At 55.7% G+C, this 25273-nt stretch overlaps 2 protein-coding genes across 4 annotated transcripts; one reads left to right on the top strand and one right to left on the bottom strand.

The window, feature by feature from the left end:
• Window positions 1-2688: 2688 nt before the first annotated feature.
• Window positions 2689-7172, top strand: PODNL1 (podocan like 1; the record flags this gene model as incomplete). Its single annotated transcript, XM_081092323.1, has 8 exons — window positions 2689-2753; window positions 3200-3293; window positions 3776-3885; window positions 4141-4297; window positions 4565-4680; window positions 5141-5798; window positions 6504-6652; window positions 6791-7172. 8 exons carry the CDS (start codon window positions 2689-2691, stop codon window positions 6939-6941), a joined length of 1500 nt encoding a protein of 499 aa, XP_080948449.1. The 3' UTR covers window positions 6942-7172.
• A 447-nt stretch (window positions 7173-7619) lies between these two features.
• Window positions 7620-24254, bottom strand: CC2D1A (coiled-coil and C2 domain containing 1A). Of its 3 annotated transcripts, none has more exons than XM_081093121.1 (29): window positions 23921-24254; window positions 22164-22299; window positions 21101-21216; window positions 20944-21009; window positions 20534-20668; window positions 20205-20439; window positions 16174-16298; window positions 15772-15844; window positions 15532-15603; window positions 15298-15428; window positions 15142-15214; window positions 14292-14425; window positions 13282-13393; window positions 13032-13204; window positions 12218-12340; window positions 12073-12131; window positions 11866-11982; window positions 10536-10609; window positions 10403-10461; window positions 10233-10284; window positions 10049-10148; window positions 9871-9961; window positions 9459-9596; window positions 9306-9370; window positions 8661-8724; window positions 8438-8564; window positions 8287-8363; window positions 8158-8205; window positions 7620-8082 (listed from the first exon to the last, which is right to left on the bottom strand). In XM_081093121.1, the coding sequence occupies exons 1-29, from the start codon at window positions 23987-23989 to the stop codon at window positions 8062-8064; spliced, it is 2865 nt and encodes a 954-aa protein (XP_080949247.1). In that variant the 5' UTR covers window positions 23990-24254; the 3' UTR covers window positions 7620-8061. The 3 variants fall into 3 exon arrangements, with proteins under 3 accessions (XP_080949247.1, XP_080949248.1, XP_080949249.1); XM_081093122.1 differs by having other exon boundaries at window positions 9306-9367; XM_081093123.1 differs by lacking the exon at window positions 20534-20668 and having other exon boundaries at window positions 23921-24236.
• Between the last annotated feature and the right edge of the window lie 1019 nt (window positions 24255-25273).

The following is a 25273-nucleotide window of genomic DNA, read 5'->3' as shown; positions in this document are numbered from 1 at the left end:
CAATATCCCAGTTCCATTGCCCCTCAGGTGGGTGACTCTGAGGTGTGGGTCCTACACAGTCTCTTAGTGTTTGTTCCCCAGTGGGAGTGAGCCCCCAGTTGTCTATGGCAGGAATGTGTTGATAACAATAGCAACCAATCACCCCAGTCTGCCCAGGACTAAAGGTTTTCTGGGTAACAGGGCTTTGAGTGCTAAGACTGGCAAGATCCAGGCAAGTTGATAACCCCAGTGATAACTTATTGATTATTGACTGCTCCCTTCCTTCCTTACCTCCCCGCTTCCCTACAGCTTCCTTCTCTGAGACAAACACACACACAATCCTTGTCTCAAGCTCTGCTTCCAGGGACCCCTACCTCCTTCGTGCCTTCATGCAGCCATGGCCTCAGCCGCTGAGGGCTTGGGCGGGTCAGTTGTGGTCTTAGAACATCTGTCTGTTACTGGTTTTGCCTGTGACAACCCTTTGAGGCAGGGTGTGCTGTTGTCCCATTTTAGGTATGGGAAAGCTGGGGTTGGGGCAGGAAAATAACTTGGCTGAAGTCACCCCATTGGTAAGTGGCATGTCTCAGAGACCAGACTATTTGCGGCAAAATGGCACCAGAATGTTACCAGCAATTGGACCTCAGTTCAGTCACCTCAGTAGTTGAGTTCTGGTTAAGAAAGCATTCAGAGCCAAGACTCAAATACAAGCAGAAGTTCATTTAGAAAGTGACAGAGGTAGAAGAAGTGAGCCAGCTGGGCTACATGGGCTCAGGAAACAAGTGACAGAGGTTAAAGAAGGGCCCTAGGAACTTAGGAGAAAGCAAGCAAGGATGCATGTGCCTGGGGTAAGGAGCGGGGGAGGTGCAGGTGTGTTCCAGAGAAAGGGTGTGGTGCTGGGGGGGAGGGAGTAGGGAAAGGCACAGGCGCAATGGAGAGTGTGGGATAGAGAGGTGAGCTGGGTCCTCTGCCTGGGGCTTTTCTCCCCTCTCTAAAGGCAGGGATCTTAGCGGAGGTCCCAGGGGAGGAGCTCAATGAGAATATTCATCAGCTTTTCCAGGTGTGTCCTTTCAGGGTCATGGTCTCTATTGGTCGGTGCCAGGGGAGGGAGTCATTACTCATGGCAGCTGGTCCTAATGTCAGCCATGGTGTCACCCCACCTGGCCTTGCTGCTTTTCAGGGCCTGGGGCTGAGACACAACTGAGATCCAGATGTTATCCCTGGGGGTTAATGCTTATGGGGGCCGTTCTGCAAGGGCCCGCATGGGAGCCGCATGAGGCCATTCTTTGATCCCTTGCTCCTCCTCCAAGGGGGTCTACCACGTGACTGGCAACGCGTCAGAGGAGTAAAGGTCAAGGGAAGGTCCCAGTCCCATGACCAGCAATATGAAAGGTCAGGGGGTCTAAACCGCGACGCCAGGGAGGCAAGCTTATCCTGGGGGAGGTCCTGTTGTCCCAGTTCTGCCCGTTGCCAGACTCCTGGAGGTGTCCTGCCCTGGTGACCTTCTGCACCTGGCCCATTGTCCTTGCTCTGCTCCTGTCTGTCTGTCTGGTAAGTGGCATGTGCCTCCTCACCCGGTGACACACACTGCTGCTCTGGCATTGAGGGCATGGGGTGTGCGGGGACTGTCTTCCCACTTCATAGGCATGCTCTCCCTTAACCCTCACGCCCATCCTGGGAGGTGAGACCACCTTCCCTCCACGCTGCAGAGTGGGAAACTGAGCCCCAGAGAGGAGCCCGAGCCCAGGTTCAAGCCCGGGCAGCCTGGCACCGAGTGCGCATCCTTAACCACCAGGCTGGTGCCTCCACACGTGTAATTTCCTTCCAGGCAGCGGCGGCTGTGGCCATTTGGGTGAGGAGGGGAGTGACTGCCAGTGAGGCCAGCTGGTGGGGGAGGAGCCCGAGAGCAGGCCTGGCTGAGAGCCTCCAGGTTGGTGTCGGGGCTTAGCAGGCTGAGCCCAGGCCTGCCCTGACCCCTCCCCGCCAGCCTCAGGTCCTTGGGGACCCTCCTGCGGCCTGAAGCATCCCCCACTCCTCTGCCTCCACCCCTGCTCCTGTGGTTGGCCCAAATACCAGACAGGGTGAATCTTAGCTTTCCCCCAAACATTCCTTGCTCCCGTAGCCTGGCCCAAGCTGGCGGAGGTTACGCAACCAGAGCTGGGGGTGGGGGTGGGGAGCTAAGGGGACAGGCTGGCCTTTTCTCACCACCCCATCCATCAGCCCACCCACCCTCCCCAAAGCAGGCAAGGGGGTAGGCCAGCGCTCTTGAGCCCTGGGGGAACAGCCTGCAGGGAGGGTGGCCTGTGCCAGGAGATGGGGGGCGGTGGCGGCCACAGCAGAGGCTCCAGGAGGTGACCGCCTGGTTTCCATTAGGAAGCCCTGGTCGGCAGTTCGGGCAAGACAGCTGAACTGGGGCTGGCTATGGTGAGGTGGGGTGGGGGAAGGTATGAGGGTGAGGCCGGCCTGCCCTGCACCCCCTCTGGGATGCTCCTGTCACCATGGCGACAGGGTGCCCAACCTGGCTACACCCTGACCTGTCCCTCCACTCCCAGCGGCTGAGCCTGCTGCTGCTGCTCCTGCTGCTGCTGGGCCCCCCAACTACCCCCGGCATGGAGGACCCTGCTTTCCCCCACATGGGGGAGAGCTCGCAGCCCCTGCCCCGGGCCTGCCCCCCGCGCTGCTCCTGCCCCCGGGCTGACACCGTGGACTGCGATGGCCTGGACCTGTGGCTGTTCCCCCACAACATCACCAGGGAGGCTCAGCACCTCTCCCTGCAGGTGAGGGGGGGCCATTACAGGGTGGGGTGAAGTGGGACGGGCATGGGAAGTGCTGGAATTGAGTGACGGTGTGGGGTCCTTATGCAGGGGTGAGGCAGTGGGCATGTGGGTATCGGCACTGATGGAAGTTGGCCCTGGTGTTGGAGGTGGGGTACAGATATTGGATGTGGGAGGGGCTGAGAGACAGGGGGTCAAAATCTTGACAGTTTTGGGGTTGTCTGGGGTGAAGGTGATGGGTGTCAGGAGTCAACTATAGGGGTGGCTGGGGTATTGGGGATTAAAGTCCTTTTGGCTAAGGGGTGATGAGGCATTTGGGATCAACTATGGGGGCAATGGGGTGTTGGGGCTCTCCTGCTTAGGCTGATGGGAAGCTGAGAATCAGGGCTGGGGGCTTTTGTTGAGGGCTCAGGGTCATCCGGGTCAGGGGTGTGAATGCCCCTCCCCAGAACAACCAGCTGCAGGAGCTCCCCTACAATGAGCTGTCCCGCCTCAGTGGTCTTCGCACCCTCAACCTGCACAACAATCTCATCTCCTCTGACGGTGAGGGGGAACACAGGAGGCTGCCCGCCCTGGCTTGGCCCCAGCAGCCCTCTCCCTCCCCCATGCTGGGTCTGTGGGCAGCTCTGCGGCACTTCCCAGAACTGCCCTTTGCTGAGCAGGATGGAAACTCAGGGGATGGGGGTGGGGAGGGGGGGCTGTGGCTTTTGTGGACTGGGAGGGGGTGCCTGGAGGAGCCTCTGCCAGTCCCAGGCCAGGAGTCCTGGGGCAGCTGGGAGCACAGACTCCCCCTGCCCCCTGCCCCCTCCCAGGCCTGGGGTCCCCTCAATACCCATTCCGCTCCCAGGCCTGCCCGACGAGGCCTTTGAGTCCCTGAGCCAGCTGCAGCATTTCTACGTGGCCCACAATAAGGTGAGCTCGCCACCCCACCCCACCCCACCCTAGCCAGCCACGCAGCAGAGTGCAGAGAGGGAACAGCAGGGGCTGGAAGGTGCTACCAGGACCAGCACACTGTGCTCCCACAGCTCTCCATGGCCCCCCAGTTTCTGCCTCGTTCCCTCCGAGTAGCCGATCTGGCTGCCAACCAAGTGACGGAGATCTTCCCACTCACCTTTGGGGAGAAGCCAGCGCTCAGGTAGCCCCTGGCCCATCTCGGGCCCTCCAGGCCTCAGGCATGCCTAGGCCACCCCTCCCCTGGGTCTGAGGGAGGTCATGAGCCTGCCGTGGGGGGTCTGGGGGAGACAGGACCCTGGATGCTCTGGAGAAACACACACACACACACACACACACACACACACACACACTCACGCACACTGAAGGCAGCCCTGAGCTGGGGTGCAGAGGGGAGTGGTGGGGAGCCTGGGGGTGGCCGCAGCCTGGCTCCCCTCAGGTCCGTGTACCTCCACAACAACCACCTGAGCAACGCCGGCCTGCCCCCCGATGCCTTCCACGGCTCTGAGGCTGTCACCACCCTTAGCCTCTCCAACAACCGGCTCAGCTACCTGCCGCCCAGCCTGCCACCCTCTCTGGAGCGGCTCCACCTGCAGGTGCCCCTCCTTCACTTTACCTCCTCCCCGCCCCGCCCCCGCCCCCTTCACCTCTCTCCTGGAAGGCCCCTCTGCCCCCTTAATATTCCAGCTGTCAGCGATATCTTTCTCTGAGTCTCCACCACTGGCACAAGGGGGTCACAAGTGCTCTGAGCAGTCTTGCTAAAGTCAGCTCCTCCTCTATCACTCCCTTACTCAAGAGCCTTCTGTGGCTCTCCACTGCCCTCTACTCCAGACCCTGCATTTCATTCTCTCCTCCTTTCCCAGAACAACCTCATCTCCAAGGTACCCCGAGGAGCCCTGAGCCGCCAGACCCACCTCCGTGAGCTCTACCTCCAACATAACCAGCTGACAGACAGTGGCCTGGATGCCACCACCTTCAGGTGGGGCTTGGGACAGGTGGGATGGGGTACAGCTTTGTGCTGGGAGTAGGGGCTGAGGATTCAGGGCCTGGGGCCGCCACCCTCTGTCCTCTCCTGTGTATCACTCCTACCCATGGCCTCATTGGTGAGCACTCACTGTGCCAGCTCAGCCCAGCACCGGGCAGCCACCCTCACTACCAACTACCTTGTGCTCCCATATGTTATCCAACATCACAGCTGCCACATGCAGATCTGGACCCAGAATTCCATCTTGGTCATCCCCACCTCTAACCCTCAGGCCAGAACCTGCCTTGATCACCCCAAGTTTACCTCCCACCCAGATCTCTCAACTCACCACCCCAAAGTTGGAATTTCCAGCTGACATCTCAGTACCACTCGTCGGCCCTTCTGCCTTCCACCCAAGATCACCGGGTCCACAAGGCTGGGTGCCCAGACCGACGCCAGTCCCCTCTCCCACCAGCAAACTGCACCGCCTCGAGTACCTGGACCTGTCCCACAATCAGCTGGCCGCGGTGCCTGCCGGCCTGCCTCGCACCCTGACTGTGCTGCACCTGGGCCGGAACCGCATCCAGCAGGTGGAGGCAGCCCGGCTTCGTGGGGCACGGGGACTGCGCTACCTGCTGCTTCAGCACAACCAGCTGGGGGCAGCGGGGCTGCCGGCAGGGGCGCTGCGGCCTCTGCGGGGCCTGCACACGCTGCATGTCTATGGGAACAGGCTGGAGCGTGTGCCCCTGGCGCTGCCCCGCCGCCTGCGGTCCCTGGTGCTGCCCCACAACCGTGTGGCCGCGCTGGGTGCCCGAGACTTGGCAGCGACACCACGCCTGGCCGAGCTCAACCTGGCTTACAACCACCTGGTCAGTGCCCGCGTGCACCATCGGGCCTTCCGCCGGCTGCGTGCCCTACGCAGCCTCGACCTGGCCGGCAACCAGCTGACTCGGGTGCCCTCTGGTCTACCCACTGGCCTGCACACCCTGCGGCTGCAGCGCAACCAGTTGCGGGCCCTAGAGCCCGAGCCGCTGGCCGGCCTGGACCAGCTGCGAGAGCTCAGCCTGGCACATAACCGACTCCGAGTGGGCGACATTGAGCCCGGCACTTGGCATGAGCTGCAGGCCCTCCAGGTCAGAAGCTGGCTGGTTAGCCACACTGACTGTCCCCATGGCCCTGCCATCCCCTGCTTGCCCAGGTCCTCCTCCACAAGGCCCTTGGATGATACCACAAAGAGCCCCCCATGGGGGGCTAGCCCTGGGGTAGATAGCCCTGGGGTAGATAAGACAGATTCAGCTTCCAGGCCTTCGGCTGTGCTGTCCCTGCCTCCTGGTCCTCTGAGACACCCGCTCCATCGCCTCAGTAAACACTGTGGCCTCTAGCTCCTCACCACTATTAATCCCAGAGTTTAAAGCATCTGTGGGTGTCAGGCACTGTTCTAGGGGGTCACAGTGACACAGCTCCTGGGCCTGGCATAAATGCCCTGCCTAGGGAGAAAGCAATCAATAGCAAACATAAGTAAACGACAGTGTTAGAAGGGCATGAGAATGTGGATTAAGTGCCATCTCCGTGAATGGCTAATTGAATCAGTGTCTCCCACAGTAGGTGGGAACTTGTCTGTGCCCCTACCATCTATAGCAGGGCCTGCCCCAGAAAGGACTCAGTTTATCTCTGCCAAGGGGAGGATTTCAGCAGCCTCGAAAAGGGCCAGGAGAAGGGGCAGGACTGGGCTGGGCATGCAGGGGAGGAGGGCTTGGGAGGAGAGTGGTTTGGGGCTTAGCTGAGCAGATGACCCAGGGCCTAGAGCCATCACGGGGCGTCTCTGCCCACCTGCCCAGGTGCTGGACCTCAGCCACAACCAGCTGTCCTTCGTGCCTCCTGACCTGCCCGAGGCCCTTGAGGAGCTGCACCTGCAGAGCAACCGCATCAGCCACGTGGGCCCCGAAGCCTTCCTCAGCACACCCAGCCTACGTGCCCTCTTCCTCAGGTGCCCTCAGGGCAGCGGGCAGGTCCACATGGGCAGGGAGGGCCATGGTGGGCTGTGGGGACCTCAGTAGGCCCAGGGGGTCAGGGTGGTTATGGCCCCTTCCCTTGCACCTGCCCTCATGCTTGCCTCTTGGTTCAGGGCCAACAGGCTTCACATGACCAGCATTGCGCCTGAGGCCTTCCTGGGCCTCCCACACCTGTGCGTGGTGGACACAACGGGTAACCCTGAGCAGGTCCTGATCCAGCTGCCATCCGCGGCACCACGGCAGCCACGGGCAGGGTGCCCCTGACCTAGGGGTTCTGCCGGGCTGTGGACTAAGGAGACAGTGCCCACCTGGGGCCTCAACCCATCTCTCCCAGGCCTCCGGGCTAAGCCCACCTGCCAGTGCTGGCTAGGAAGCTGGGGCACCTCACACGGAGGGAGGGACCGAGGCATGCAGCTCACACATCAGGTGACCCTGCTGGCCAGGTCCCGCACAGATGGAGACAGCAACAATAAAGCCTAATTCTTTCGAGCACTCACCACCAATCAGGTGCCCTTCACGTTGTGGGACAGGAAGGGCTCTCACCATCCCTATATCCAGTGGGGGAAACTGAGGCTGCAGGATGCTAAGTGGATTAGGCAGTTTGGTCCAGGTCCCATGGCTAGTGAGTGGCAGGGCTGGATTCTGAGGCCCTGAGAACCACATGGGTCACCAAGCACCACCACGTATGGCCTGACCACACCTCTAAACCCAGATATACCCAAGGCCACTGGGCATATGTGGGTTTATACGTGAAGATTAAATGCATGGTAGGGCAGGCGCCCTCAGGCAGCCACAGACCCCCTGACAGATGCATGGGCTTTCACATGCAAGAACACATCCTTTGCAGACACTCCTCCACCCAGGCACCTTCCCTTCTACTACCCCTGGGGAAAGTGTGTGGGGGGAAGACCCAAAGCGGCCACTGAGGGCAAGAAACAAAGGCAAGATGGAGAGCCGGGTGTGGCTGTTTATTCTGTGTATCAACCCTGGGGCCTAGCTGGGCCAGGGCACCCCTGTGGGGAGCCAGCCAGGTTCTGGCTGCTCTCAGAGGCTTCTTTGGGTGTGGGAGGGCTTAAGGATTAAGGCTGGGGAGGGACAGGGAATAAAGTGCTTAGAGGGGCTCTCAGGGCTTGGTCCTAGCCACTCTTCCACCTTCGGAACAGGCCAGGAGCACAGGCTGGCTGGTAGGCACCATCCCTGATGCCCCCTGCCAGGGAGGCTCTGGCCAGGCTGGGTGGGCCCAGCAGGGGACGAGTCCATCCAGAACCGATTGTCCGCTGATTGTCTGCTTGTCTGGTCGGAAGCCGTGGCCATGTCAGCTCCTCCCAGCACCAGGGCCTGAGCCTGCTCCCGGATCTCCAGGGCGGCCAGCCCCGTTGGCCCCTCACCTGCGGAGCCGCTGCAGCTGCAGAAGTCCACAGGGGTCAGGGGGGCCACGGCCACAGCTGCCCACCCCCACCCCAACACTTGAGCTGCTCACCTCATTCTCAACCAGGTTCCGCCTGTAGAGCGCCTCCTTTGCAGCTTCCTGGGGATCCAAAGGGTAGTCAGTGGGAAGCCCCTGGCAGCCCCAGTCCCCCAGTGACCACCCGAACTCCACCCGGCTCACCCTGCTGCCCTCGTTGCCTAGGCGCCGAGCAGCCTCTGTGTAGAACTGCAGCTGATGCTCCAGCTGGGCCATGTATTCTGAGGGTGGGAGGGGGTCAGAATGGGGCCACTGCCACTGCCCCTCCCCCGTATGCCTGTCCCTGAGCCCCCACCTCGCCGGATGCCTGGGCCCCCCTGCTCCAGCTGTGCCCTCTGCCACTGGCTGCGATGCATGATGTCCTGGTACTGCTGGGCCACCTCCGGGGGCACTGGCCGCCGTGCCTGCCTGAGGGCCAGGATCTGAGGGAGTGGGGTACAAAGGGGGCTGAGAGGGCCCTGCTTGAGCCTGCAGACCCCACAATCCTGCCCCACCAAGCCCAGTGGGTGGGCACCCACCTTCCGTTCCAGACGCTCTTGGTCGAAGGCCAGCACGCTAAGGCTATGCAGGGGCCGGGCAGATCTATGGGGTGGGGATAGAGATGAGGGTTTACAAGGATCCCTCACCCATGACTCCATTAATTTGACACCATGGGTACTAGGGAACAAGCCAGGCCCACCACAATGTTGCTCAGCCTACACCCTAGTGGCAATGATGTTCACTCAGGCAACTGTATATATAGGCCACTGCAATGCCTGTGCCAGGCAGTCAGAGAGGGCTTCCTGGAGATGACAGCCGATTTGGGACCCATAGGAGTCAGAGTTGGGCAGAGGAATAGGGAACAAGTGTAGAGGTAGAGGTGCTCCGGGCATTGTAACATAGACGCCAAGAGGACAGTGAAAACTAGGGGTAGCCATGAACCAAAAGGAGGAAGTGGGGGAGAGAAGGCTGGATATACTAGTATTCACAATGGTCAGATCAAAAAAGATCTTAACAATCAAGCTGAGGAGTTTAAACTGGATCCTCCAGAAGAAAGGGAGCCAGGAAAGGTTTTAAAGGGGGGAAGGACATACTCCAATTTGTGCCTGATGAGATATTGTCCAGGAAGGACTGAGATGGGAAGAGAGGGGTTCTTTCCAGCACGGCCTGGCTCAGCCACCTACCTGTTTCCTGGCTCCCTTGTAGGGGCAGGCATGAGAGGGGCCTTCCCTTTAGGCCCAGCAACCTGCTTCAGAGGACAAAACCAGGGTTGTGAGTCTTGGATCCCCTTGAACCCAGCCTCCCGCCCTGGGGCTGCTGCTGGGTGGGGGTCTCACTGTGGGCACAGCTGCTGGCACGGGGTCAATGACCAGCCATCTCTCAGTCACTGTCTCTAACTGCTGGGCCGTCAGTGGCTCTCGAATCCGGACCATCACTTCTAGCCGTCCCCCTGTGGGCCGGCGACCATCCAGGACCTGGGTAGGCATAAAGGGAGGCTGCTGGGAGGCAGGCAGCGGCTGGAGTCCCAGGGCTGGGATCAGGGAGAACCAAGGTGATTTCCAAAATATGAGCCCATGGGTGAGACGGAGACACCAACCGGTCATAATGGAGCAGGTGCTGGAAGTGTGAGGGGCTGGGAGGGGCTGGGTCAGCAGAGAGGACCCTTGGGAGGCTCAGGGCAGGGAGCACCTGAGTACTGTGAATGATGACATGGCCATAATGGAACATTACATTAATGCCACCTCTTACCTCAAGGATCTCCCGGACCTCACATGCCGTCTCCAAGGCATCCAGCTTCAGCTGGGCTGTGCCCAGGACCCGGTCGGTCTTGAACAGGCCCCTATGAATGTGAGCGGACGCAGGATGGTTGGCCCAGGGTAGCTTCCCCTCCCTCAGAGCCCATGCAGTGCCTGACCCCCCAGCTCACCCCTTATGGACCACTTCGAACTTGACGCCTTTGGTCTGGATCGCCCTTCGGAAGCCTCGGTGGCTGCGGTTGATGCAGAGTTTGAACTGCTCCTTGAACTCTGCCCAGGGAAGGAGGGAGGGGTCAGCTATCGTCTCATGTTATTTCTGCAGAGGGCAGGGGGTACCTGTTGCCCATGAATTACCAGGGGAGTCCGTATTCTTGATCACGCTGGTCTTGTCTTTCTGAGCTTCTTCCTGGGACCAGTCAAGAGGCAGGAAAGCTCAGGGCTTGGGGCCTGGGCTGGGACCCCTGCCCAACCCACTTCCCATCCTGATGGGGCTTAAGGCCATCTCTCTTTGGCTCTCCACATACCACATTGGGATAAGGGAAATCGAACCGAACGAAGACATCCAGATCACCAGGGGACAGCCCTGTGGATAAACAAAGGTCACAGCTGGGCAGAGGTGGTCCCCAGAACCCTGACCCCTGCCTGGCGCCCCCTCACCTGGAGGTGTGGGCAAGTTGATGCACTTCACGATGAACAGGAGCATGTCATTGCTGCTGAGGTCTGGGAAGATCCTTCCAGGAGGGCAGGTGGGGAGACAGAGGAACCTCAACCTCACTGCCCCCCCCCCACCTTTTCCTTCAGCATGGGTAGGGAACCCCGCACTGCTTTTGGGGGTGTCTCAGCTCCTGAGCTCCAGTTTTAGAATTAGACAAACTAGAGTTCTCTGTCCAATTCTGCCAACGACTAACTTTTGGGTATTTTCTTTAGTTTGCAAACATTTATTTAGTACCTGCTTTGTACATCAGTGGCCTCACTGCGGTGGCACCTTCTCTTCATTCAACAGTATTTCAGGAGGCTCCTACTATGTGCCAGCCAGTGCCCTAGCTGCTATAGGCCTTGTCTTCATCTGGCATTACTTGAGTACCTACTAAGTGCCAGTCAGTGACCTCATGGCTTAGGGACGTTCCCTTCATTTAAGAATATTTCTGGAGGCCCTACTATGTGCCAGCCTGTGTTCTTGATCACGCTGGTCTTGATGCTGGGGATACAGAAGTAAATGAGACCCATCTCTGTGCTCATGGAACCTGAGCTGACTGAGTGGAAAAATGCCCAATGAATAAAGAGATAAAGCAACTCTGCAAAGAATTAAAATAGGGGAAAGACTGAAATGTGCTCAGGAGGGGCTGCTTTAGACAGGGTGGTCAGGAGGGCCTCTCAGGTGACATCATAGGTGATGCTGAATGTCCAGAAGCCGCTGCATAGAGATGCTTCCTGGAGATGCTACACGGGGAACAGAGTCTGGGCAGGGCACACCGCTGGGGTGAAGGCCCTGCGTGGGAACATGCTTGGTGTGTCTGAAGGACCAAAAAGGGGGCCGTGTGGCAGGGGGCGAGCCAACTGGGACGACAGACAGAAAGGAAGTGACAAGGAGCCAGGCCACGCAGACGTGGGAAAGCCAGGGTAAACGGTGTGGATTTTCCTACGTGGTTCTCCTAGGTTACCCCAGAGGCTGCACCTAACTTCTACAAGTGGAGCAATTACCCCAACTATCCAGGCGTGGGAACACTTAACTGAAGCAGGACCGACAATCGCCATCCCACGAGCCCCCGACAGGGCACACCTCTGCACTGTTTCCACGGGGTGTCGCTGTTCACACCTCACTTGCCATCCTTCACTCACACCTCATGCCTGCCTCAGGACCCCGTGGTGTGCTATGCTCCCACCACCCACCCAAACTCTCCTCCAGAGGCAAGTCCTCCACTAGCTTCTGGGGAGGGCAAACCCCTCCTCAAAGGGGCATCTGGGCCAGGGGCCACTGGGGCCTTACTTGATGACGCTGAAGGTTCTCTGCTCAAAGCGGGCAGAAGGCGTGGGGAGACCCCGGGCGAAGGCCTGCTTCAGAGTCTCCATGCTCCGCTTACAGTCCTCTGCTAGTTTCTCAAATCTGCCATAAGAGGGCTCTGCTCAGATCCCTGGTCCCAGAGGCAGGCTGGGGGTGCACACATCAGGCAGAGGTGGGCATGGGGGCACTTACTTGCTGGTTTCGGCAATGTTACCCAGGTGGGTGAACTGGTTAGAATGGTTCAGACACATCTGGTGAGGCAAAAGACAGTGAAGGGAGGGTTGAGGGGCCATGACCCTGGGGGAACCCTGCTGACCCAGGCCAGGGGCCCCCTCACCTCATGCTGCTGCCTTATGAGCTTGGTGAGTTCACCATAGCGCCGGATAGAATCCTGAGACAGACCAGGGCCAGGCCGCTGGACCAGGGTGAAGTCATCCTTGTTGACAGGGGCGGGTGGCACCTGTGAAAGACAAGGCTCATGGAGAGGGGCCTGCCCTAATCCCTTTTTGGAGAGGCCTTCCCTGACCACTACTTTGGCCCCTGCCCCTTTCTTCCGCAGAGAAAAAAAGGGATGCTAGAGAGAGGTGTACGGTCCTGACCAAAGTGGCAGAATCTATTAACTACTTCCCCCAAATCTGATCCATACCCTCTTCCCTAATAATGGAGTTCTGACTGGGTATATGGCCGCCCCCCAAGAGACATGTCTCAGCTTCCCTTGCAGCTAGGTGCAGCCATGTGACTCAGTTCTGGGCAATGTGAGGTGAGCAGTAGTGATGACAATTCCATGCCACTTCCTTTAGAGGAAGCTTCTTGGCCTGCAATTTTTCTCCCTCATGACTTCCCAAGGACGGGATGCAGACAGATTAGTGGTCCACTTGGACCACATGCACAATGACGACCTCCTCAGATGCAACAAAATGGAAAGAACCTGGGCTCTAAAGGGCTTTATCTTTCAGAGCCCAGAGCACCCTGAGTGTTACATGCAAGAAACATAAGCATCTGTCTTGTTTAACCAGTCTCTTAGGAAGAGCCTGTTTGTTACAGCAGCTTAATCTGCATCCTGACTAATATATTCCAAGTCACATGGCTGCTTTTGGCCATAGCCCAGCAGATGAGCACCTGGGAAGGTCTAGCCGGCCCAGAGATTTCACCTTGGTGATATCCACAGGCAGCCCGTTGCGTGAGGCCTCCAGCATGGGCTCCAGCCCCTTGGCCTGGCGCAAGTGCATCTTGGCTCCCTCCACGTCGTTCTTCTGCTTGGCTCGCAATGCAGCCTGCAAAAGCTGCTTTTTTCGGCCCTCCAGGAAGGCCAACTGCTGCTGAGCTGTGGGCACAGGGGCATCTGTGGGTGCTGCCCAGCCTGTGGCCCGGTGACAGGCAGGGTGGGGAGGGGGCACCTACCTCTGTTGGATGTGCCTTTGGGGGCTGCTTTAGCTGCTGAGGTGGATCCTGGTTGGGGTGCCTTTGAGGGTGGGGCTTTGGGCTGGGCTGTGGGGGCCGCAGGGCTGTTGGGCTACCGAGGACAGAGAGAAATCAGAGCTTTTCCAGCACCTATGATGAGGCCACTCCCCAAGTAGTCAGGGCCTGACACTGACAATAGTGACCAGCTTAATTTCTGTTTCCTCAGCACTAAATACAACATACAGTCCTGTTCTCCTCGAATCTTTGCAACAGCTTTGGAATAGGGACTAGGACTATGCCCACTTTACAGAAGAGGAGACTGAGGCCCAGAGAACAAAATGACTTGCCCGTGGCCACATGATCAGGAAGTGGCGGGGCCAAGAAACGAGGCCAGTTCTTTCCAGCTCAGTGGTTCTCAACCTTCCTGATGCCGTGACCCTTTAATACAGCTCCTCATGTTGTGGTGACCCCCAACCATAAAATTATTTTCGTTGCTACTTCATAACTGTAATGTTGCTACTGTTATGAATCATAATGTAAATATCTGATATGCAGGATGTATTTTCATTGTTACAAATTGAACATAATTAAAGCATAGTGATTAATCACAAAAACAATATGTAATTATAGATGTGTTTGCCGATGGTCTTAGGCGACCCCTGTGAAAGGGTCGTTCGACCCCCAAAAGGCAGGGGTCCTCAAACTTTTTAAACAGGGGGCCAGTTCACTGTCCCTCAGACCGTTGGAGGGCCGGACTATAGTTTAAAAAAAAACTATGAACAAATTCCTATGCACACTGCACATATCTTATTTTGAAGTAAAAAAACCAAAATGGGAACAAATACAGTATTTGTATTTGCATGTGGCCCGCGGGCCGTAGTTTGAGGACCCCTGCCCAAAGGGGTCGCGACCCACAGGTTGAGAACTGCTATTCTAGCTCAAGATTGGGATTGTCAGGATTTACTTTGCTGTCACTCCCTGCCTCACCCCAAGAACCCAGACCCTCATACCTTCTTAGGCTCCTCATCCTCTTCGTCTTCTGGGCCTTCGTCCTGGTTTGCCAGCTTCATAGCAGTCTCTAGGACCCCCACCAGGCTTGGCTGGGTGGACTCGGAGGCCTCTAGGCCCTGGATAGGGAGAAAGCCTGGGCGGCCAGTGAGAGCCCGGTCAAGAGAAACCTGTGCCATGATGGTGGAGAGGTAGGTTCCACCCAATCCAAAGGAGCCTTGGGTCTTTGAATCCACTTTATTTTTTTATTTTTTATTTTTTTGAAGCCACTTTAAATGCAGGAAGGAGCTGCTAGTGGTTTGGTACAGACACCAGACCATGTTAACCTCCCTCTTGTCTCTTGGCGCCTCTCGCCTGACCCTGGACCTTGACCAGACTCCAATAAGCAAGCACTGTGAGGCGCTGTGCTGGGTGCAAGGGTTGGTCCTGGACCTGGGGGGACTCCTGGGGGGCCAAAGTGCAGAGAGATCATTGCTCTCAGCAGAGATGCACAGGCAGCTCTGAGAACCCAAAGGAGGCCTCCAACTCACTGGTGGGGTTAATGGGAGGCTGAGTAGGTATCTGTAAAGCTGAAGAGCTGATGACTAGGGAGGAGTGAGTCAAACAAAGAAGAAAAGGAAAGATCAGACAGCAGTGGGCTAGCCAACAGGCTCTTCAAATAAAACCCCCTGATTTTTAGTGTTGGCCAAGTTCCAAGGTATAAACACGCCAACTATACTGATTTTAAGCTACCAATTGCCTAAGAAGCTTGCAGAATTCCTGAATGTGTCGCAATCAACTTCCCAAGCCTGTACAGTCAGAAGGAATAGCACCTGCAAAGGCTCAGAGGCTGGAGGGAGGGGCAGGGCCTACCTGGGGGCACTGGCAGCTCAGCAACATCCACAGCTCGGCCAGCCTTGTGGGCTCGAATGGCATCTTGGTATTGCTGTGGGGGACACAGATATTAGGATTCCCTTGGCACAGTCTCCAGGTGCTGCCCACCCACCCACCCACTCAGCCCCCATGCACCTTGACAATGCGCTCATGCATGCGAGCCTTCCGCTGGTCCCCTTTGGTCTTAGCCTGGGCTGCAGCCGCGTGATATCGCTCCATCCGCTGTTCCAGTGCTTCCAGGAGAGTCCTTGGGGGTGGGGGAACCTCTGGGCCCAATGAGGGTGGGGGCAGGGTTAAGAGTCTTGGAAGGGGAGGAAGGGGACTGTCTTGCCCTGGCCCGCCTGCCCGCCCAAAGTCCCAGGAGCCTACCTGGTGTGGACGGCACCGTGGTTGGAGCCGGAGGCTGCAGTGGCGGTGATGGTGGGTCTTGGGGCAGCTGGTCTGGGGGCAGAGAAGTCCAGTGCAATGAGGGGCTTGCTTGTGGCCGCCCCTACCCCCAGGCTGGTGTGGCCTGAGCGGGTCTCCGAGCCTGACCAAAAGGGGCGGCAATATCAGGAAGTCAGTGGAAGCCTCCAATAGTCCTGGAAGGTGGGCAGGTGGGGTCCTTACCAGGTGGAGGGGGCAAGCGGGACAAATCCACAGGCTCCCCGCGGCTCAGGGCCTCCAAGACAGCATCAAAGCTCTGTGAGAAGGAAGGGGGTCAGGAGAGGCTGGAGCTGGAGCCAGTTCCCTGTGGGGAGCCTACATGCCCTGCCATGTGACAGAGGACTCCCAGTTCTGCCCCTTCCTTGTCCCTTCTTGCTTAAGCCTCTTCTTACACTTAGGATCATTTCACAGAAAGGGTAAACCAAGGTTTTAAGAGATGCCACAAATGACACCTAGGGACTGATCAAGCCAGAATTCGAATTTAGGTGAGTCTGACTCTAGAGCCCACGTTCTTTGACACCATGTAATGTTGGAAGCATCCCGTCCTTTCCATACGACACTGTCTGTCATTCAGTCTGGACACACCTTGGCCACACGGAAGTATCTGGTGGCAGCGGAGGTATCTCCCTGCTGCTTGGCATGAAGGGCGGCCAGCTTGTACTCACGTTGGCGGCTCTGCAACTGAGCCAGGGGGCCAGTGCTGCAGGGACCTGGCAGGGAGAAGAGCACACAGACCATTTCTATTCTCACAGCAAAAACTGTTCTTAGGCCCATTTTATAGATGTGAGAACTGAGGCTCAGAGAGGGTATGCTGTTTCCCCAAGGTCACACAGCATGGTGGAGACTCAGCTTAGGCCTGGCAGGCTCCAGAGCCATTGCTGTTTTGTGCCCCAAATTTTTTGGCAAATTTGATGTACCGTTAAGCATTTTTAAGTTGACATCTAAAATTTTTTCATCTTAAGTTTTAAAAGTGGCCAACATTGTCATTCCTAGTATCTTGGAAATATTTATGTTCGAAAAAGAAAAACATTGCACCACTCTTTTAAACCTAACATATTTTAACTACTATGGTGATTTGGAACTCATCAATATCCACTCTTTAATTTTTGAAAAATATGACAGAATACAAATAAGGCAAAATTCACCATCTTAACCATTTTCCAGTATACAGTTCAGTGGCATTAAGTACATCCATTTGTTGTGCAGCCATCACCATCATCCATCCACAGAACAGAACACTTTTATCTTTCCAAATTGAAATTCTGTCCCCATTAAACACTAACTCCCCATTCCTCCTCTCCCAAACCCTGGCACCCACCATGCTGTCTCTATGAATTTGATTCCTCTAGGAACCTCAATAGTAGAACCAGACAGTATTTACTGTCTTGTTTCATCCAGCATAACATCCAAAAGGTTCATCCACATTGTAGCATGTGTCAGCATGTCTTTCCTTTTTATTTACTTTACTTTATTTTTTAAATCCTCACCCGAGGGTATATTTTTTACGGATTTTTATAGAAAGAGGGAGAGGGAAAGGTGGGGGGGGGGGCGGGGAGAATGGAGGCGGGGAGAGGGAGAGAAGGAGAGAAGGAGAGAGAAACATCCATCAGTTGCCTCCCATATGTGGCCCAACCAGGGATCAAACTTGCAACCTAGGTATGGGCCCTGACCAAGAGTCGAACCTGCCACCTATGACACTCCAACCAACCGAGCCACCTGGCCAGGGCAAGAATGTCCTTCCTTTTTAAGGCCGCATAATACTTCATTGTACAGATATAGTGTTTTGTTTATCCATCCATCTACCAATAGACACTTGGGTTGCTTCTACCTTTTAATCATGCTGCTATGAGCATGGGTGTGCAAATATCTCTTCATGTCTCTGCTTTCAATTCTTTTGAGTATATACCAACATTTACTTATAAAACATTTACCAGGGTTCACTTTTAGCAGTTGGAAATTTCATACTTCTTCTCTTCTTTCTAGCCACGTCCCCCACAGAATTTAATCCTAACATTATCTATGTGGGGACTTGAGAACCTTTTTTGACCACCCTATCATACATTTGTAACCAAAACACACTTATGTAGTGTGTTGGTAAAGTTGGGAAACAGAGGATTAAACTGCTTTTATTTATTTTTAAAAAATATATATTTTCATTGATTTCAGAGAGGACGGGAGGAGAAATAGAAACATCAATTATTTTAAAAAAGGAAAAAACTAAAAGAACAAAAAAAGAAACATCAATTATGAGAATCATCGATGGGCCACCTCCTGCACGCCCCGCACTGGGGATCAAGCCAGCAACCCAGGCATGTGCCCTTTGACTGGAATTGAACCCGGGACCTTTCAGTCCACAGGCCAAGGCTCTATCCACTAAGCCAAACCAGTCAGGGCTAAACTGCTTTTTATTTTATTTTATTTTTTTAAATATTTTATTGAATTTTTTACAGAGAGGAAGGGAGAGGGATAGAGAGTTAGAAACATCGATCAGCTGCCTCCTACACCCCCCCACTGGGGAGGTGCCCGCAACCAAGGTACATGCCCTTGACCAGAATCGAACCTGGGACCCTGAGCCAAATGGGTTAGGGCCTAACCTGCTTTTTAAACAGCAATTTAGTTAGTTTCAAATAATAGGCTCAATTTGTTTTCAGAGGAAGTATCTCTAGATTGAAAGTAATCGGTAAGTTGTTGGTATAAAAAACCAAAGCACAAGCCCAGCTGGCGTGGCTCAGTGGTTGAGCGTCGACCTATGAAGCAGGAGGTCACGGTTCGATTCTGGTTAGGGTACATGCCCAGGTTGCAGGCCGGATCCCATGTGGGACACGCAGAAGGCAGCCGATCGATGATTCTCTCTTATCATTGATGCTTCTATCTCTCTCTCCCTCTCTTTCCTCTCTGAAATAAATAAAAATATATTTAAAAAACAAAATATAATATCTTTTTTAAAAATATATTTAAAAAACAAAAAACAAAGCACAACAGATACACCACCCAGTGACCACAAATCCTAGAAACACCTGGGAAACAGGCTGGGTTGTGCTTTTCCATACTGACAACTGGACCCAGGGCTTTAAGTTTGAGGGCCCTCGCCTGAGAAGGTGTGTACAGGTTGAACCTAAACACCTTGATATTTGATTGATTTATTATCGCAAGTCTCTCTCGGCATTAAAAAATTTTCTCCTGGGGTTGAATTACTGTTACGATTATATTTAGCACGTAATTGAGCCAAGTATAAATACCTCTAGCTTTCTGATAAATACCTTTACAAACCAAGGGTAAAATTTTATCGGCAAGGTACCTCTTGCTGACACAGTAAAGGCTGGGTCCACCTCCTAACATTTAGCTCCTGATTCCCATTCATTCCTTTCCTACTTTATTTTTTCCTTTTTTAAAGTGTAGAGAATCCTGCTTCACACCAAAAAAAAATAGTTTGGAAGAGACAGTCTTGTTATTGCCACGTCACACCACAATTCTCCGAACGCCTGCTGTGAAAAATGCCAAAAACCCCATCATGAAAAATTTGGGGTGATTTCAACCAAGAATTCCAGGTGGCAATTTCCAATAGTCCTCCTTCACCAAAAACAGTGGCTTAGAGACCAGCCTGGCCGCTAAAGGAATTAAAGACCCCGTGTTCACATTCTCAACCCCAGGCCATCCTTTTATACTATCTAATTGGTTCCCATCTGGGAGCGTTCGCCCCTGGAGCAGAGCCCAGAGTTCAGGTTCTAGAAGGGAGAGGTTGCGTACTGCTTTCCTGTATGGGAGGAGGGCGACCCCAGAGGGGGAGGCTGAGAAGAAAAACCTCCAGGTAGGTGCGTCCTCCAGCCAGGTGAGGTTTAGTAGAAAAGACAGACAAGCTGAGCGCTTGAGAATTATCCACTTAAAACTCTGTATGTGGGAATGTTATTCAACCCTAAAAAGGAATCAAGTTCTGATACAAGCTGCAATGTTATCCTGAGTGAAAAAAACCAGACAGCAAAGGACAAATAGTGTACGGTTCTACTTATATGAAATATCTACAAGAGGCAAATTCATAGACAGAAGAATAGAGGTTACTAGGAGCTGGGGGAGGGAGATGGAGATGGGGAGTTAGTGTTTAATGGGGACAGAGTTTCGGTTTGGGGTGAAATTTGGAAAATAGAGGTGATGGTTGCGTGACGCTACTTAATTACACTGAATTACGGTTAAAATGGCACATGGTATGTGATATATATTTTACTACCACCACACATGAAAAAAAGGGTATTCATGAACTGCAGAGACATGCAGACCTCAGAAAGGGAGAAGTGTTTATAATATCGAACAACCAGTACAGGGCCTAACCCAGGGGTGGGCAAACTTTTTGACTCGAGGGCCACAATGGGTTCTTAAACTGGACCGGAGGGCCGGAACGAAAGCATGGATGGAGTGTTTGTGTGAACTAATATAAATTCAAAGTAAACATCATTACATAAAAGGGTACGGTCTTTTTTTTCAATAGTGTTATTCATTTCAAAGGGGCCAGATCCGGCCCGCGGGCCGTAGTTTGCCCACGGCTGGCCTAAACCCTCATAGAGGGGCCAACCACTGAATATATCCTCCGACAGCCCATGTCAACACCCCTGCTCCCAGCCTACCTGGGGGCAGCTGGGGCTTAGCCAAGCCCAGTGACGAGGCAGGGGCAGTGGAAGGAGGACCCTCCACTGTGACCCTGGGTTCTGGGGCCGGCAGGTTCATAGAGCCTGGCAGGGTGGGTGCAGGAGTGTGGCTCAATGGGGCTGCTGGGCCCTTCCCCACAGCAACAGGTGGTGGGATGTCCTCTTCGTCAATGGCACTGCCCTTCCGGACAGAGGCCAGCAGGTTTTCCAGTGTCTGGAAGAAGGTGTAAATGTGGGTTTTGGAAGAGCACAGGGCTGAGTGCCGGGGCAATGGTGGGGTCCCAGCACCCTCCTGTCTGCCCACTCACCTTAAGTCCCCGCTCATAGCGCCGCACCTTGGCACTGTCTCCGGCTTGCCTAGCACTTTCAATCGCTGTCTGGTAGAGGGCCAGCCTCTCCTGCAAGGTGGCCTCCAACCCTGGGCTGGGGGCTGTGGCTTTTGGCTGTGGGAGGGGCCAGGGGCATGGCGTGGGTGGGTGGTGACCCAACTCGGCCCACCCTGAAGGTGTCCTTGGTTGAGGGCCTACTGCACACCAGCCATGTCACCCCTGGGCCAGTTGCCCCCACCTGGGAGGGACAGAAATTATCAGACCCTTTCCTAGTATAGAGAACTGGGGCTCAGAAGTGTCCCATCATCTGCCTGAGGTCACATGGCTAAGCGGTTCAAGGGAAAGCCTTGAACCCCGGGCTACAGGGAACAGAGTTGTCAGAGATATACCTGGGCCACAGGAGGGTGGGACTCCGAAGTCTTCTGCTCCTCCCCAAGGACCTCATTAAGTTCTGCCTGCAGGGACACAAGGCCAGAGGCTTGCATGTGGGCCCAATGGATGGGGCAACAATGGGAGGGACCCTCCTGCCCCACTCTGGACACTCACCAGCAGGTCATCATCAGCTTCCACATCCTCCTCATCTGTCACCTCCTCCTCCTCCTCATCCGGGTCTCTCATGCACAAGCTGGCCATCTTCTCAATGGCCTCCATGGGTAGGGGACCTGGCAGCAGGGGGAGGTGCCAGGTGGATCGGGATCCTTCAAGAGTCCCCAGCCTCCCATCCCAGTCACCCACAGCCCCAGAGAATAGGGTAGTAGGCATTGGGGCAGCATGTCTCCCTCCTGGCACTGCCATGGCAGCCACTGCTCTAGATCCAGCCGGCACAATCCCACTCCCCAGGGACCTCACCGGCCTTATCCCTTCCTTATGAAGCCTGAGTTCAAGCTCTGGCTCTGGAACTTTCTCACTGTGGGATACTGGGCAAGGTGGGTGACTCAAACTTTTTGTGGCTCTGTGCATGTCCAAGAATTAGCCTGTAGATGAATCCACAATGACAGAATTTATGGTAATGAGGGTCAATTGTATTAGCTAAGAAGTGTAAAGGCTATGTCTGCTGTCTGGGCTCCAGCCCCACTGGACCATTTTAGAATCCTCTGCCCAGTGCCATCTCCCCCAGGGCATTTGCATGTGCTGTGACCCCCTCCCAGAAGCGCTCCCCACCTCTTCAGGTGGCCCTCCCCATTATGCGTGCCTCCTCCAAGAATCCCCTCCCCGCTCATAGGTGTCTCCCAATGCTCTGAGCTTCCCCCATCGCAGCCCCGATCACAGGACAGGGGGTTGGACGACTCGCCAGGACCTGTGTGAAGTGCTTTAAGAACACTAGATGATGAATTCCCGTAAGTGAGGTTTATTCCCATTTTATAAATGGGAAATCTGAGGCCCACACAGGTGCTGGGACGCATGAAGTCACAGCCAGTAAGTGGCTGAGCTGGGACTGAACCCTCACTCTGGGTACAGAGTTGGTAGCTTAACCTTTAACCCAGACCTGTGGGTTTCAGGAGAGCAGGGACCTTCTCTGTCTCCTTTCCCCCGCCTTCCCAGCACCCAGCTCTGAGCCTGCCCACAGTGGAGCTCGGTAAATGTTCCGGGGATGAACTGTGAGTCTCACCTTTGCCTCGGAGCTTCTCCAGGGTTTGAGGCTGGCCCCCAACCAAAGCCAAGAACTCAGCCTCCAGTTCCTCATGGTTAACTCCATCCTCAGGAATCATCAGGCCATCCGGGGAGAGATCAACCAGCAGACCCAGCTGTGGGAACAGAAAAGAGTCCAGTCAGACCTGGGGAGGCACCACACCTAGCCATGGTTGACCCAGGGTCCCCTTGGGAGGAAGGGAACCCAGGCCTTGTGGCAAAAGCCATTTCCCTGGGGAGTGTCAGAAGTCTGGAACAGGCCCAGAATGCAACAGGTGTCTCAAGATGGCCAGGCCCCCTGGCATAGATCAACATGGGGCAAAGGGCAAGCGGAGAGACCCAGCTCCCTGCTCCGAGTCCACACCCATGACTCGCTGCTTGCAGAAATCAGTAGGGAAAACAGGCCCCACACCCTGCCCAAAGCACAGCCATTCTGCACACCTGGGCTTTTCCTTCCAGCATCCTCAGCAGAGGGGGTCATGCAGGAAGCCCTGCCCTAGCCGGTTTGGCTCAGTGGCTAGAGCATCGGCCTTCAGACCGAAAGGTCCCGGGTTCGATTTCCGTCAAGGGCACGTACCTTGGTTGCAGGCTCTTCCCTACCCGGGCCCTGGTCGGGGCTCGTGCAGGAGGCAACCAATCGATGTGTTTCTCTCACATTGATATTTCTCCCTGTGTTTCCCTCTCTCTTCCACTCTCTCTAAAAATCAGTGGAAAAATACCCTCAGGTGAGGATTTTTTAAAAAAAGTAAGTAGAAGCCCTGACAGTAACATGACTTTGAAAGTGGGGTCTTTGCTATGTAACAGACCATTTTCCTATCCTATCCTTTCCTTTCCTATCCTATCCTAGCCTTTCCTATCCTATCTTATCCTATCCTATCCTATCCTGGTTAATGACCCATCGTGACATGCTAATGTTAGGATGAACTATACAAAATTGCCCTTTCTGTGGATCAAAAATGACCCAATATTGGCAATTATATATGGCTCCTTCTAATACTATGAACAATGACAATAATGTTTACTGAGTGCTATGTTCTAGAACTTACCATAAACTATTCCAATGAATTTTCACACCTGTCCTGTGACACAGGGATTCTTAGGGCCCCCATTTTACAGATAAGGAAACTGAGGCTGAGAGCTGAGGCCAAGTATCCAATGTGCAGGGGTTAGGAGGGAACTTCAGGTTGGCCAGACTCTAACACCTGGGTACTAAGCAATGGCCTGGGTTCCTTCCATTAAAGCTGAGAAAAATCAAACTCTCGGGTGCCTGGGGCAGAGGAGATGGGAGAGCAGGAGGGACCCAGCCACAGTCCTGTGGGCTCATGGCAGCAGCTCTGGATTTGCACTTAGCTCTGGCCAACCTGTTAATCCCCATGACCTTGGCCAGGTGTCTTTACCTTTCTGGGCCTCAGTGCCCTCATCCTTATAATGGGGATAAAAAGAGTCTGACCTGGCCTGGCTGATGGGAGGGTTCAAAGCTGCTCCGGGCAGGGGAGCAGTACCTGTCCTTATCCCAAGTCGAGGCCTTCCCCTCCCCTACTGGGGCTGTGTGGCAACAGGTGGCCCTGAGCCTAGGGCGGGGCGCCAGAAGCTGGGGAGCCAGGTCCCGTAGGCCGCACTTTGGGGGGTCGAACCGCACTTGGGGGGCGGGGACCGTGGCTCACCTGGGGGGTGGAGATCAGGTTCTCTGAGGGGTGGGGAGGGTTCCTTCGGCGGGGTCGCGGGGTACAGACTCACCTGACGGGCGGCGGCGGCGCCTCGGCCCGGGGGTCCCGGGGGTCCCGGGGTTCCCTTCCTCTTGTGCATCTTCCAGGCTAGATGCCCAGACCACGGCCCCCTCGCCTAGCCTTGCCCTGCCTCCTCCCCCGGGGCCTATGGCCGCGCACGCGCCCTTCCAGAGCCCTGCGCCCCTCGCCGGCGCCCCGCGACCGCCGATCCAGCGTCCTCGGTCCCCGGGGTGGCCACCCTACTTCCGCCTCGTCCCTTGGGCACCGCGGCACCGGAGCGCGGCCACTGGACTTGCGGGGCCCGCCGCATTGAAACTACAACTCCCGAAAGTCAGTGCGCAAGCGCGCGTGCGCGTTGCGGGCGGTGGGTGGTGCCACGAGAGTTCCGGGCAAGAGGCGGGGCGTGAGTGGGTGTGAGCGGCCAAAGCTGGCGCCGCGCATGCGCGGGACTGGGCCTCGCAGTGCGCGGGAAAGAAGTAGAGCGCGCTCAGGCGTGCGGGGAGGCCGTGGCCGCAGGGTTCACTTCGCCCCGCGCGGCGGTCTGGGTCTGGGCGTTCTTCACATTTCGGCGGCCGCAGTAGGGTTAGTGTGGGTCTAGTTGCCAGAAGCCATTCCACAAGCTCGGGCCTCAGGCCTCCTGGCCCTTCAGCTCCAGACCCTCCCGGAGGGCCTCTGAGAGGGACCAGATTATCTTTTATTTTCTCCAGAATATTTCACGCGTATAACGTAACCTAGGTGTCCCCCACCCGCTCCAGGCAGACCCTCCCTGATAAGGACAGAGGTTTCTCAACAACTTCTCTGGCTCAGGTCAGTTTGGGCTCGTCCGTCCCCGAGGGTGGAAGGAATTGCCCTGTGGTCGCTCCCGTCCCCTCAAGGCCCAGCGCCCCCCCCTCCCCAAAGGCCCCACGTCCAGCCCTTGAAGCGCCCCCGAAGGCCCCTCTGAAGTCACCTGGTGACTCTGAAGGGCTCCCAGGGTCCCCCCAAAGCCTTCGCGTGTCTCTGGATTCTAAATACAGCCCTTTAAATACAGTTCCTCATGTGGTGACCCAACCACAAAATCATTTTCGTTGCTACTTCATCACTGTCATGTTGCTACTGTTATGAAGCGTCATGTCAATATCTGATATGCAGGATGGTCTTAGGCGACCCCTGTGAAAGGGTCGTTCCAGCGCCAAAGGGGTCGCGACCCACAGGTTGAGAACCGCTGCTCTAGAAGGTTCCCGAGACTCCAGCCCAGAGGGAGGAGCGGCGCACAGGCTGCCCGAGACTTACCCCCGAGGTCGCCGCCTCCCGGTCCCTCGGGCGCGCCCGACCCTGGGCAGCCGGGCAGCTCCGTCGGTGCCCTACCCGCCGCCCGCCGGCG

This window comes from Myotis nattereri, assembly GCF_964212035.1.
Source record: "Myotis nattereri genome assembly, chromosome: 5".
Classification (NCBI taxonomy): domain Eukaryota; kingdom Metazoa; phylum Chordata; class Mammalia; order Chiroptera; family Vespertilionidae; genus Myotis; species Myotis nattereri.
Note: the sequence above shows the minus strand (reverse complement) of the source record. Positions and strands in the feature narration are given on the sequence as shown.

Coding starts and splice junctions, on each gene's coding strand:
- CC2D1A (XM_081093121.1), bottom strand. CDS start 23,989: ATGCACAAGAGGAAGGGAACCCCGGGACCCCCGGGACCCCCGGGCCGA. Junction 22,300..23,920: donor GCGCCGCCGCCGCCCGTCAG/GTGAGTCTGTAC, acceptor CTGTTCCCACAG/CTGGGTCTGCTGGTTGATCT. Junction 10,462..10,535: donor CAACTTGCCCACACCTCCAG/GTGAGGGGGCGC, acceptor GTTTATCCACAG/GGCTGTCCCCTGGTGATCTG.